Source organism: Myxine glutinosa, chromosome 1, assembly GCF_964187855.1.
Source record: "Myxine glutinosa chromosome 1, kmMyxGlut1.1, whole genome shotgun sequence".
NCBI lineage: Eukaryota > Metazoa > Chordata > Myxini > Myxiniformes > Myxinidae > Myxine > Myxine glutinosa.
Window position 1 is genome coordinate 393,548,320 of NC_136261.1, and position 14,209 is coordinate 393,562,528.

Here is a 14,209-nt window from a genome sequence, read left to right on the forward strand (position 1 = left end):
TTATTGGACGCTAGAGCAGCAATAACGTCAAGATGGAGAGATTTCTGACTCTCCAGCCCAGCGGCAGTGCCAGGGACAGGCACACGAGCGACGCAAACCAGCAGTCCCAGCACAGCGACATCCACAACCCGGCGGTCAACATGATGGGGGACGTGGAGGACAGTCAGGAGATCTGCGCCCTGAACCCTCAGCTCGCGCGCAGCGAGAGCAGGATGTTGCTGGACTCAATCGAGTCGGCTGAGATCAACGTGACAATGGACATAGACAATTCCAGCCTCAGCCAGAAGTGGAGGCACATCGCCGCCTTCTTCAAGGTCGTGGACAGCAAGGCCACGTGCACCAAGTGCTCAAAGACACTCAAAGCCCAGCCCGGATCAAGTTCAAACTTGAAGGTGCACTACCAGAGGTACCACGATGCCCAGCACAACGACCTCAAGGCGGCCCTCGACGGCGGCAGCAGACGCGGCCGCCACAAGTCCTTCCAGGACATGGCCGGCGCCAGCAGGCAGGCCAGCATCGAGGAGACCTTCAAGGGGAAGTTCAGCCAGAAGAAGTGTCTCGACCTTTACTATAGGTAGGTAATTTTATATTTTAATTAAACTCATTTTCATTTGTCAACTTAAAGTAAGAATATATTAATAACTTCGGAATAAATCGGTCCATTCTATTCCGATTTAATCGGAATTTATCGGATTCAATCGGAGGCACGTTAATAATTATAAATTCAATGTTAAAGTTTTTTTGACTGTTCAAAAATATCTTTCAACAATTTATATGTCTCATATAAATAAATTTATATGAGACATATAAATTGTTAAGAGTTTTCATTCATTATATCAATTTATAATAAATTGATATAATATATAATTCAGGTCCTTCATTGGCTGCATGAAGCCCGCCTCGGAGACAGACAACGAGCACAACAGGGCCCTGTGGGCGTACGCCTGCCCACAGTTCAAGGTCCCCTCCCGGCGGAAGCTCACTCGGGACATCAGGGCGATGGGGGACCAGGCCAAGGCCGACCTGACGGACCTCCTCGCCAAACAGAAGTTCGTCGCCACCACGGCCGACAGCTGGTCGGCAAGCAACAGGGCCTTCCTGGGGATGACGGTGACCTGGCTGGAGAGGGTCACCTTCGAGAGGCAGTCCGCCGTCCTCGGGATCAAGGAGATCACCGTCAGCCAGCCGGGCCAGTACCTGGCAGAGGCGACCTCCGAGCTGCACGATGACTTCGGCATCAAAAGAAAGGTGTGTAAACTCTGTAGTTTTAGAATTTAAAATTGTTTACAAAATTTATTTTCAATAGATTACAATTAACAATAAAAGTATGCGTTTTTTATGACAGTGTTTAAATATAATAGTCAAGATTAATTAGATTATTCAGGCAACTTAAAATGAATTGTTTTAGCAAAATATAATGTGTATTAAGTGACGTATTACAGTAATACGTCACCTAATAAACATTATATTTTGCTAAAACAATTCATTTTAAGTTTTAAAACTTTTAATATTAACTGTAAGTGAAAAATGAAAATAAACGTTGTTTTAAAACAGTGTTTTGCTTTTCAGGTTGTCAGCACCACCACTGACAACGGCGCCAACTACATCAGCGCCTTGAATCACTACGGGGCCCTCGGGCGCGATGACGAGCAGCTAGACGTGGTGGAGGTGGACCCAGAGGTGGTGCAGACCAACACCATCCTCGTGGTGGACGCCCTGGAGGAGGTGGACCAGCAGGAAGAGGTGGTGCACGTCCCCAAGCATCGCCGCTGTGCGGCACACACAGTGAACCTGCTGGCCTCCAGGGACGTCGAGAAGGTGCCCGGCTGGAGCGCCCAGCCCAGGCCGGCCTTCACCAAGCCGGCCGCCAAGGCCCAGGGCCTGTGGAACGCCCAGAACAGGAAGACAGTGACCGCCAATGACATTAAGACGGCCCTGGGCAAGAAGCTTGTGACCCCCGGCGTCACCAGGTGGAACTCTAGCCACGACGCCTACAAGTGCCTGCTGACCGAGGTGCTTGACATGGACAAGAGGAACAACCTGAACCAGATCTGTCAGCGGCAGCACCCCCACCCCCTGCCGCACATCACGGAGGACGACGTGCAGATCTGGTCGGAGTACGTCAAGGTGACCGCCCCCCTCGCCGCCTGCCTAGACGTACTCCAGGGCGAGGAGAAGGCCTACATGGGGTGCCTTCTCCCCCACCGCCAGGTGCTCAAGGACTCCCTGGAGGCGCTGTCCATCGACGGCAGTATCGTCCACGCACAGAACCTGGTGGCCAGCCTCCTCCAGCAGCCGTCCTGCACCAGGAAGGGAACAAAAGGCTTTGACGGCAGGTTAGTTCTTATATTATTATTATATTTTATCGCAACGAGTTGAAAATTAATAAGTGCTTCTTTCTTCTTATATTATATTATTATTAAATGATTAAAAAATCCTTGCCGGTCTAATGATTCATTTCAAATGAATTAAAATCACTTGAATGACATTTAATTTTTCAATTTACAAATCTGAAATTATTTGACATTTGTTTTATAACTTTTCTTTTACTTCAGGTTCAGCCACCTCTTCGTGGACATGGACCTTTTGATGGCCATGGCGCTGCACCCCCAGCACAAGCTCGCCACGGTCAGGGCCATCTGCAGGAGGCAGAACAACGACGCCATCTGCGACCTGGTGAGGGACAAGCTCATCAGGGACCTGCTCGCCCTCGTCCTGCCTGACGAGCACCTGGACCCTGCCCCCCAGCAGGGACCCCAGCCCGGTTCGAGCAGTACGGACTACCTGTTCGCCATGGAGGAGGGGCAGCAGGAGGAGAACCTCGAGGAGAAGATCAGGGAAGAGGTCAACAACTGGTCGAAGAAGCCGCTGAGGGGGAACCCGGGGCTCTCGCCCAATCTCTTCCCGCTCGAGTTCCGTGATGCTTGGGTAACTCTATTTCTCAGGCATAACACGCCGCTCCCGAGCTCTGCCTCGGTCGAGCGCGTGTTCAGCTACGGGTCGGACATCCTCAGGCCTAAGAGGTCGGCCCTGGCTGCACCGAACTTCGAGGCCCTCGTCTTCATGAAGGGCAACCTCCAAATCCTCAAGAAGCCCCACGAGGTGGAGGAGGAAGACGAGGACTAGTCAACAGACTGCTAGTCTGTTGACTAGTAGACTCTCTTGTCAAAGAAAGGACGGGCAAATTGATTTTTCTTTAATGTAACTTGCATATATTAAAATTATATTTAAATTAACTGTAGAGTAGAGTAGAGTCGAGTGGAAAACTTTATTTCAATAAATTTTGAATAAATTTTATTTAAATAAAAATGTATATTTTTGATCTTAAAAGCTTTGTTTGTCTTTGGAGTAGTTAGAAATGGCTATTTAGGCTTAAAAAGCATTAAATTCCCTTTAGAAACGTCAAAAATCGCTTTAAAAACGTCGAAGCGCTTTTAAAAAATCGAATCGAAGCGGATAAGCGGATAACCGGTAAGCGGACTAAGATTTTCGGCCGCTGAAGCGGATAAGCGAATCGGACTACACGGGCTGGCGGAGCGGATAAGCGGTAAGCGGACTTAAAATTTTCCGAATCGCGCCCACCTTTACTTATTTGCTCATTATTCAAGACGATATAAAAGACTTGCAAAAGTAAGGGGAAAAAAATATTCAACCCAGACAGGATTTGAGTCTGCAACCCCCAGCTTGGGAGTCTGATGCTTTATCCATTAAGCCATTGGGTCAGCACATTAGAATTGTGTAATAATATTTTGTTATAGAATTGTGTAATAATATTTTGAGAATTATGGAATTGTGTAATAATATTGAGATTTATAAAGTGTGTATATATATATATATATTTATATTTATATATATATATTATTATTATTATTATTTTTTAAATGTATATATACAGGGTGATTGAAAAGTAACTCCCTATTTTAAAATACTTATAATTTATTTCTTAACTATACTTTTTACAAGACATGGATATAAGAAGAAAGCGTATAGCATGACGTTTTATTTAAAATTCGATATGGGCACCAGAATTCGCCACCAGCTTCTCAAGCCGCCCGGGAACCGCGTCAACTGATTTCACCAGGAACTCTTGTGGGATGGAAGACATAACTTCTCGTATTCGCCCTTCAAGTTCTTCCAAAGTCGTTGGTTTGGTACAGTAGACTTGCTCTTTTACCCAACCCCAAAGAAAAAAGTCACATGGTGTTAAGTCAGGGCTCCTGGCTGGCCACTCATACGGACCACGACGACCCATCCATCTCCCAGGGAAGTGGGCATTCAGCCATTCACGAACAACAATAGCAAAATGTGGAGGAGCGCCATCTTGCATGAAAATCAAATCTTCAACATTCTCCGAACCACTGATAATTGGCCAGATTTCGTCTTGCAGCATGGTGAGGTACCTTTTGGCATTCATGGTATCGCGAAGAATGAAGGGACCTACAATCCTTTCCGAAGTCATTCCACACCACACCGTTACCTTGGCCCGATATTGCGTTTTTTCAGAAATAACACGAGGATCTTCTCCTGCCCAGTAATAGCAGTTGTGACGGTTCACAAACCCACCGATGTGAAATACCGCTTCATCAGACCAGAGGATATTTTCAAAGAGATCAGACCAATCTTCATACCAAGCCAGCATCCAAACTTCGTAACGTGCCGCTAGCTGGGCACGCTCCTGCAGGGTAAGACGTCCAGCCATGTTTGTAGGGCTTCCGAATTTCAAACAAAAAATAATCTGAAAAAAAACCAACACAGATTAAATTCTCATACATTAAGGAACAAACACTAAAACTTTGAGGAAAATATTACAATAAATAAATAATTTCTAAATATTTTAAAATAGGGAGTTACTTTTCAACCACCCTGTATATTGATATACATTTAATTTTAAAGCAAAAACTATAGCACGTACTGCAGGTGGAATTTGTTTTGAAAGCCATTAACTAGACCTATTGGCCGATGTATATTCCAAGTTTCAGCGAGTTTCAATGTATAGTCCTTGAGATATGAGCGCCCACACATTTTGGGCGGACAGACAGACAGACAGACAGACAGACAGACAGACAGACACCAACGTGATTTCGAGGGTAGAACTCAAGAATGCAGAAAGACGTTCCTGCAATTTGGAACATATTACATTGACGTACAAAGCATTTACTTCTGAAAATTTGTAGCCGATTTCGTCCAGTAGAAGCCGAGAAACGCATTTTCAGTCCCCATGTAAACGCTGCATACAGAGGAACGACCCCTTATATAAAGAGAAGGGCGCTTTGCACCTCCCTTTGATTTAGTTTTGGTTCGCTCTTCAGCCCTCATGTTTCTGGGCCCAAGCCATGTGCTTTTGAGTTCACTAGCATGACTCCGCACGCTTCACTGCACATCTTTTCAGAGGGTTAGGAAACTTTGACCATTTCGTTGTTTTTGGGTCTTTTAAGTTGTTTTGGGTCTTTATGCTGTTTTGGGTCTTCAGGGCCATTTGGATCTTTGTGGTGTTTTGGTTCTTCGGGGTATTTAAGGGTCTTGGGGTCTTCAGGATGCTTTGGGTCTTCAGGGTGTTTTGGGTATTTTGTGTATTCGTGGTATTTCAGGTCTTTTTATTCCTTTTCTTTTTTTGTGTCCAAGATCGAGGCTAGTGTAAGAGCTAACATTGATCACATAAAAACAAACTGACACATAAAACATATGATAAAGGGAGTGGCCTCAATGTGGGGAGGGAGAGGAAGGACACACAAGTACAACAGTAGAGAAGAGGGAAATCTCAAGACATGTGGGAGGGAGGGGGCATGGGAAGGGGGTGGGGGGTGGGAGAGGTAAAACACACATGGACACTGCTAAGTCGGTATTTCTAAAAAGTGGCTCTGGGGTGAATTAACGGGGGTAGAAAAGATCAATGTTTTGGATGGGGGAAGATAAGATATGGTGGTGAACAGTTGTTTTAAAGACCTGGAGGGAGGAATGGGATTGGATAGAGTGAGGGAGTTTGTTCCAGAGGTGGGAGAAAAGAGGAATGAAAGAGTGAAGGTGAGCAGAGGGTCTTGATTCTGGCAGGTTCACCATCAGAGGGTTGCTGGCAGATCTTGTGTGACCTGTAGGAATATTTAGGGGGCAGAGCTCAGAAAGAGCTGGGGGAGCTAGGCCAGAGAGGAGTCGGTAGAAGACAGAAGAAGGAGAAGTCTTTGGGGTGTGTTGGGTCTTTTGGGGTATTTTGGGGTCTTTGGGATATTTTGGGTCTTCTGGGTCTCCTGGGTGTTTTGTGTCTTCGGGGTCTTTGGTGTCTTTTGGATCCTCTGGGCCTTTAAGGGTATTTTTGGTCTTGGGAATGTTTTGGATCTTCAGGGGCTTTTGGGTCTTAATGGTCTTTTGGTTCCTCTGAGTCTTTAAGAATATTTTGGATCTTTGGGGTGTTTTGGGTCTTTGGGGTCTTTTGGGTCTTCAGGGTTTTTAAGGGTATTTGTGGTCTTCATGATGTTTTGGGTCATCAGGGTGTTTTGGGTCATCATGGTGTTGTCGGTCATCAGGGTGTTTTGGGTCTTCAGGGTCTTTTTGATCCTCTGGGCCTTTAAGGGTATTTTGGGTCTTTGGGGTGTTTTGGGTCTTTGGGGTCTTTGGGGTATTTTGTCTTCAGGGGCTTTTGAGTCTTAAGGGTCTTTTGGTTCCTCTGGGTCTTTAAGGGTCTTTGTGGTATTTTGGTTCCTCTGGGTATTTAAGGGTATTTTGGGTCGAAATTGTCTTTAAGGGTCTTTCGGGTATTCAGGGTGTTTTGGGTCTTCAGGGTGTGTTGGGTCTTTGGAGTCTTTGGAATCTTTGGTGTCTTTTGGGTATTTGGGGTATTTTGTGTCTTCAGGGGCTTTTTGGTCTTAAGGGTCTTTTGGTTCCTCTGGGTTGTTAAGGGTATTTGGGGTATTTGGGGTATTTTGGTTCTTCTGGGTATTTAAGGGTATTTTGAGTCTAAAGTGTCTTTGTGGTCTTCAGGGTGTTTTGGATCTTCAGTGTGTTTTGGATCTTCAGTGTGTTTTGGATCTTCAGTGTGTTTTGGATCTTCAGTGTGTTTTGGATCTTCAGGATCTTTTGGGTCTTCCTGGTATTTTGGGTCTTTGGGGTGTTTTGGATCTTCAGGGTGTTTTCGGTCTTCAGGGCCATTTGGGTCTTCAGGGCCATTTGGGTCTTTTGGGTCTTCAGGTATTTTGGGTCTTCAGGGCCATTTGGGTCTTCATGGTCTTTTGGATCCTCAGGGCCTTTTAGGGTGTTTTGTGTCTTTGGGGGTGTTTTGGATGTTTTGGGTCTTCATGGTGTTATGGGTCTTCAAGGTGTTTTGGGTCTTCAGGGTGTTTTGGGTCTTCAGGGTGTTTTATGTCTTCGGGGCCATTTGGGTCATCCGGGTCTTAAGGATCCTCAGGGCCTTCAAGGGTATTTTGGGTCTTTGGTGTGTTTTGGGTCTTTGTGGTCTTCAGGGTGGTTTGGGTCTTCAGGATATTTTTGGTCTTTGGGTCTTTTGGGTCCTCGTGGTGTTTTGGGTCTTCGGGGCCATTTGAGTCGTCAGGGTCTTAAGGATCCTCAGGGCCTTCAAGGGTATTTGGGGTCTTTGGTGTGTTTTGGGTCTTTTGGATCTTTGGGGTGTTTTGGGTGTCTGTGGTGTTTTGGGTCTTCTGGTTGTTTTGGGTCTTCGGGGTGTTTTGGGTCTTCAGGGTGTTTTGGGTCTTCAGGGTGTTTTGGGTCTTCAGGGTGTTTTGGGTCTTCAGGGTGTTTTGGGTCTTCAGGGTGTTTGGGTCTTCAGGGTGTTTTGGGTCTTCAAGGTGTTTTGGTTCCTCTGGGTCTTTTGGTTCCTCTGGGTCTTTTGTGGTATTTTGGTCTTCGGGGTATTTAAGGGTCTTTGGGGTCTTCAGGTTGTTTTGGGTATTTGGGGTGTTTTGGATTTTCGGGGTGTTTGGGGTATTTTTTAGGTGTGTCAAGCCTTGTGTTGGCTTAGCGGTTTGGGTGCCAGCTGGGTTTGAATCCTGGTCGATCGCTTAATTGACGCCAGTACAGTGGGGGTTGGCTCAGCCTGTCATCCTTCCGAGGTCGGCAAATTGAGTACCAGTTCACTGGTCATTCCCTGTGTGTTGCAAGAGGCGACAAACAATGTTGGAGGCAGGAAGGGCATCCGGGCATGAAACATTGCTCCCCCAAATTCAATGAAGTTCTGCAATCAATCTAACCCGAGATCACGAGAGATAACCCGAGACCGATCGTGGTCCACAATGTTTCGAGATGAGACCGAGGGTGGGTCTCACTTTGCCCGCAAAACATATCGTCTTTTGAGTGGTAAAGCGCAAAGGGAATGCTTCTTCTCGAGGAAGAAAGCATTGTCACGTGATTAATGGATTGAAAAAACGTTTTTCCCTCATGTTTAACGAGACAGGAATATTAAAAAATTAAGGGGTGAAGTTAGTGTCGGGGTCTTCCTACAGTTAGTGTAGGGGTCTTCCTAAAAAAGCAGGTTAAGTGGAATAATGAATAATTCATTAAATGTATACAAATGGAACATAAATCACATTCAAATTCTATAATTGCGATTGCTAATAGATAGATATTGTTCAGTAAATGCACATTAGAATATACCAGCAACGGTACACGCCCTATGGGCGGGGCTTCAATTGGGAAGCCCAAATGAAAAGGCAAAATATCAGAAATTGAAGGCTTTTAATTTTAATTTTAAACGATTCATATAAACATCCGGTGAATCATATCACACGCAAATCATCAAAATCTAAACAGTACATGGCGCCCATTTTGAAAAAAGGTTGAATTCTGCAAAACGGAAGTGGCCGCTACACGTCTTTCTGAGTCGCACGTTTATGTGTGAAGATTGTGGGCCGAATCTGTAACATGGAAGCGGCCGCTACACCTGTTTCTCAGTCGCTTTTCACACGCTGCCATGTTGCTTCGGAGCCGCACGTTTATATAGGAAGAGTTCGTCAGGAGTCTATCTACTCTCTCCTGGTACGTAGAATTTCAACAAAAGCCACATCCCTGTTCATATCGGTAAATATTACTCAATCGTGTTTGGAAAAACTGGCAAATTGGAAAGCTTGGAAAATTGGGGGAAAAAATGGAAAACAATATAGCCTATTTTACTCCAAGGGGTCCCAGGAATACCCACCCAAAATATCGTTGTGATTGGTTGAGCCGCTTTTGCGGTACCTTTGAATGGACGGACGGACATTCGGTGAATTATAGTAAGATTTGGGTATCTGTAAACTGTTTTGGGTATCTGTTCATTGTTTTGGGTATCTGTAAACTGTTTTGGGTATCTGTTCATTGTTTTGGGTATCTGTTAATTGTCGAGGCAGGTATCTCTTTTCAGTACTCCAGATCGTGGCAAAAAGAAAAATAGGACTGTGGGTCCTCAAGCTCACCTGGATCAGGAGCAACAGTCACTCAAACCCCTCGCAGACCCCCTTAGACCCTGAATTTTGTTTTATATGCCGTGAGCAAACTTTGTACATCACAAGTGATGAAGGTTGTAGTCGAGTTTCGTCGAAATTGTGTTTGTGTAGTTCTGGAGAAGAGAGCAAATACCTATATTCAAACCCCTCCCACAACCCCTCCACTCCCTCAACCCCATAGTCTTGACTCCTCTAATGAGTGCAGATTTTGATGTGATTAATACACTTTCATTGGGCATCAGATATGAATATCTTGACCAAGTTTCATTAAAATCGTGTGTTTAGCTCAAGTGTTATTGACTGAAGTGTTTACGGACGCACTCACTCATCCACAGAGACTGTTCGATCACATAAGCTCCAGTAAGTTGTTTTGTGCCAAATTTTAAGTTGCCGGAGCTTTGCAAAAATGTGTCAACCGTGATGTCATCGCCATATCTAAGATTACGTCAAGTTTTAATATGACACGAACCATTCTTTATTCCCCGAAAATGAGTGATAAATGAAATACGTACCTTTTACCTTGATTAATAAAAGATACACACATATACACACAAATACAAAGACATACACACACACATATATATACACATAAACACACACACACACACACACACACACACACACACACACACACACCCACACTGTCTCTGCCGTGCCTGATTGTGTCTGTCTGTGCCACCCTGGTCTACGTCTATGCCTGTCTCTGCCGCATTTGTCTGTGTCTCTATCTGTCTTTGCCGCGTCGGTCTGTCTATGTCTGAATCTGTGTTTGTCTCTGCCGCTCCTGTCTGTGTCTTACTCTGCCGCTGCAGCGCCGGTCTGTATCTGTGTCTGTCTCTGCCGCACGCTAAGGGAACAACACTCAGCCTTCCATGCATACCTCTCCCATCCAAGCACAAACCTAGTTTCTGCGATGACAGGATTATGCGTGTTGAACCTAAAAAGTTTAACTTCCAGTAAAGTGGAGACTCCTTAGTTCATGTGTGAGATAATTGCAGTGAGAGGAAAATAAACATAGGGTGCTCAGCTGGTAGAATAAACAGTATACTGCATTGTCGCCGCTTGAAAGCCGAATCGATGATCTCGTAGCCAATATGCAAAGTCAACCATCGCACTGATGTGGATAATCCACATCTACAATGTTGCTGACGGAACATCTGTATTAGGCTTGTAAGTTTCACTTTCGGGTTTAATCAGTGAAAGTTGTTTATTTAATGTTGTTCATGATAATGGAACATTGAACCTGGATATAAGTTCAGATGCATATCGGTTTTTTTCAGTAAAAGTTATTCTTGTTTTGTTTATCAGTTCATTTTACATTTTAAGTTCATCATCTATTCACGATGAAGATTAAAATAAAGTTCAAACACCTAGTCTTGGCGTGTCACTTTAATAAATTAAAGTTTTATTCGATTTCACAAAAGATACACCGCCAATGAATGTTGTGAGATTCATCTTCATCTTCATCATCTTCTTCATCTTCATCATCATCTTCATCTTCTTCATTAAATCTTCATCCGGATTTATCGCAGGGGCTGATTCATCTCTTCCGAAGCTGCTGACAAGGCAGAGAGCTTACGCCTGATTGGTTGACAATAATATCAAGTGGGCGGTGTCTGTGATCGAAGTCGCTGCTCATTATCAAGGGGGGGGGGCGTGGTCTCTCGCTCTCTCTCCTCATGGTCGTGGAGATACGTACAAAATAACAACAAAATAAGGACAGTGTTTGGTATGATTGTCGTCACTTTGCTTTATTGTGCAATTACGAATTGTACTACTGTACAAAGATGATGAACCGAACCCTTACCAAGATATTAACGTCATAAGCAATTGATATTTCCGTGATGGTTTGAAGGGGGGGTGGGGGTTCGATGGGTCGCGACTAGATGCCTGGGTTTTTTATTGGGTCCTGGGATAAAAAGGTTGTGGAACGCAGCCTTAAACCCATTTAATTGACGAGAGGAAACCATTGGGGACTAGAAATCCTACCCGCCCCCCCCCCCTCAACACGTGTTCTCCGCTATATTTTGAACTGAACGCCTCGGAGTGACAGTTTTTTCGGCAATCCGTTTCCTTGCAAAGATTTTAATCGCAAGGAACTCGTCAATATTGATATGGTTCGTCATGTGCGCGATATGCAATATTTTTTATTTTGTTATATTTTACATCCAGGCGCTGATATTTACTCAAAATATACACAGATAGTACAAAATTGTCGATAATCATGCCCCCTATGCATATAAAACCCATGTTGTTATAATAGAGCAAACGTATATGGTGGTGTTTATATGTTTATTTGTGACGAAAACGCCTTCTTCTTCAAATATAATGAATACCCAAAACACAGTCCGTGAACTCTTAATTACGTATTGTTCGAATATACTGTTGCGGAGATGAGGACTGTATTTTTTTGATTGTGTTGTATTGTGGTAAATTGGTGATGATTATTGTTTATTCTGCGCCCCCCTACCTCCGGAGCTGTGTAAAGGTGAAAGGGCATCCCATAATTAGTCCACAAGCATACACATCAGCCAAATAATAGAATACCCCTGTTGATAGTTATCTCTTATTCTGTGTTTTAGGGTAAGGCTGTGTCTCCCATTAATTGAAGTACTCCATTGCACCAGTGAAAGAGAATAGATCCCCTTTCCTTCCCATCCCCAAAATCTCCCTTTCCTTCCCATCCCCAAAATCTCCATTTCCTTTTACATCCCCTTCCGTCATTGCCGGGCCTCGATTGCCGAATTACCTCCCCTCCAATAACCGCCATTGAACATGTGCTCGAATCGGAGAAGAAAGGCGTGCCCGGCCGTCGTCATCAAGGGCGGAGCCAGAGGGTCGCGCGACCAACCAGGGCCGAGGTGAGCACCCCGATGGGCGTGTCCAAAAGGCCGGCGGCTTAATCGCCGGGGGCGCTATAAAAGGCGCGGACGCAAGTGAGTCGTGAGTTGGTCGCCAAGAGAGTCGTGAGGAGTCAGTCAGTGGAGTCGGTGGTCAGTTGGTTGTGTTGGTTGCGGTGAGGAGTCGGTGGTGGTGGTCAGTTGGTTGCGTTGGTTGCGGTGAGGAGTCGGTGGTAAAGAGTGAGTGGACCAAGAACGAGTGGAGGGTTTGGACCAGATGCGTCCGACGAGGCCTGGCAAAGCACGCGACGTCCACAGCAGCCAAAACAGCAGCGTGGGGCCTGAACGGCAGCTGCTAAACGCGCCGGTTGTGCTGCGGGACCCCTTTGGACCTCCCTCTCCCTCCAGCCATCCACCTCCTGCCTTTCCACCCTTCTTGTGTACATGAGTTTGTTCTGTTTGTCTTGTCCCTGGGTATTAATTAAGCTGTATAAGTTAATAATTGCACTGTGTCTCTGATCCTTCTGTATATTATTTTATTATCTTTCCTTCTCCTTGGTTACTTTGAGCATGTAAATAGTAGGAATAAATTTAGTGGTATTTCCAACCTTTTTGTCTTCTTCTTCTTCTTCTTCACATCCGTGTCGCCTTTGTCTTTTCCCTATTGACTAGTTGCGGTGCGATCCGGCCAACGTTTGGGTGAAATCGGGTTCTAAGCGGGGAGTAACTGTTCGGTCGCGGAGCCTTCGCTCGGCAAAGTAACATCTAAACCGTGATCAGTAACAATTGGTGTCTGGGAGTGAGATTCGGGGCCCGAACCAAATTTTTAAAACATCTAAAAAAAAAAATTTGGTCAAAATTTGGAGCGGCCGAAATTTGTTTTGTTTTATAAAACCCGAATTTTGAAATCGCGCCATGGCTGATCAAGGCGACGGGATGCCGGTGGGAGAGATAGACGGGGTAGAATCGACCCAGGACCTCGGGGAAATGTATGTGGAGGAAGGAGAGGAGGAGAACATTGGCAATGTGGTTGAGGGGGTATCAGGTGCACAAAATGGCGTCCTCGTGCACGTGGGTGTAGCGACACCAAATTTAGCCGCGGCCGTGGTCGCGGCAGCCGAGCCAGAAATGCCAATGCATTTGGACCTGTTTATGAAACAGATGATGGCCTTTATGGTAAAAACAGACGATAATTTCAAAGGGATGGAAAACAGGATAGGGGGCCAAATGGGGGTAATGGGAAGCCAAATGGGGGTAATGAGGGACGAAGCGAGGGCGAGGGATACTGGTGAGGGGTTAGACAAGAAATTTGGGAAGTTAGACAAAAATTTTGAGGGGTTAGACAACGGGATAAAAGAGGTGAAACATGGGTTAACGGGGGTGGAAAATAGAATGGCTGCCCAGGAGAATCAGATAGAGGGGATGAAAAATGGGTTAATGGGGCTAGAAAATAGGATGGAGGACAAATTGCGGGAGATAGGGGAACAATCCGCCCGAGAAATTAAACAAATGGGAGAGCAGATAGAGGAGGTAAAGATCGGGGTAGAAACCAAACTGGATGCTCAGAGGGATGAATTGGGACAGATGAGGGCGGCATCTACAAAAGAAAGGGAGGAGATGAAGGAGGAGATACGACGAGGTGTAAGTGAGGAGGTTTCGGGGCTACGCGAGGAGGTAAAGCGAGGTGAGAAGCGTATGGAGAAAGAGGTGAGGAATAATACGGCTAGGTTACAGGAGGGAATAGAAGATCTGACTGAGGAGGTGGAACAGCTGACAGAGGGACAAACGGAGTTAGTGGAGCAGGTTCAAAGGAACACTGCGGTACTCGGAGGGTTAAAGGCGACACAAAAAGAAATAAAAAACGAATTAATAGCGACGCAGAGGCAATGTCAGATGGTACGTGAGGAACTGACAATGAGGGTGGACGAGGTGACAGAGATAATG

The 14,209-nt window shown here is 45.4% G+C and overlaps 2 protein-coding genes across 2 annotated transcripts in view; both read left to right on the forward strand.

The window, feature by feature from the left end:
* LOC137416663 (uncharacterized) overlaps window positions 1–14,209 on the forward strand; it is a 209,070-nt gene that overhangs the window by 83,243 nt on the left and 111,618 nt on the right. The window lies entirely within an intron of this gene.
* Window positions 1,105–14,209, forward strand: part of LOC137411364 (uncharacterized) — a 37,254-nt gene continuing 24,149 nt past the window's right edge. Inside the window, exons 1-3 of the mRNA XM_078771117.1 lie at window positions 1,105–1,248; window positions 1,570–2,336; window positions 2,556–2,844. Of these exons, the coding sequence (XP_078627243.1) occupies window positions 1,105–1,248; window positions 1,570–2,336; window positions 2,556–2,844 (1,200 nt within the window). The remainder of the gene's footprint in view (window positions 1,249–1,569; window positions 2,337–2,555; window positions 2,845–14,209) is intronic.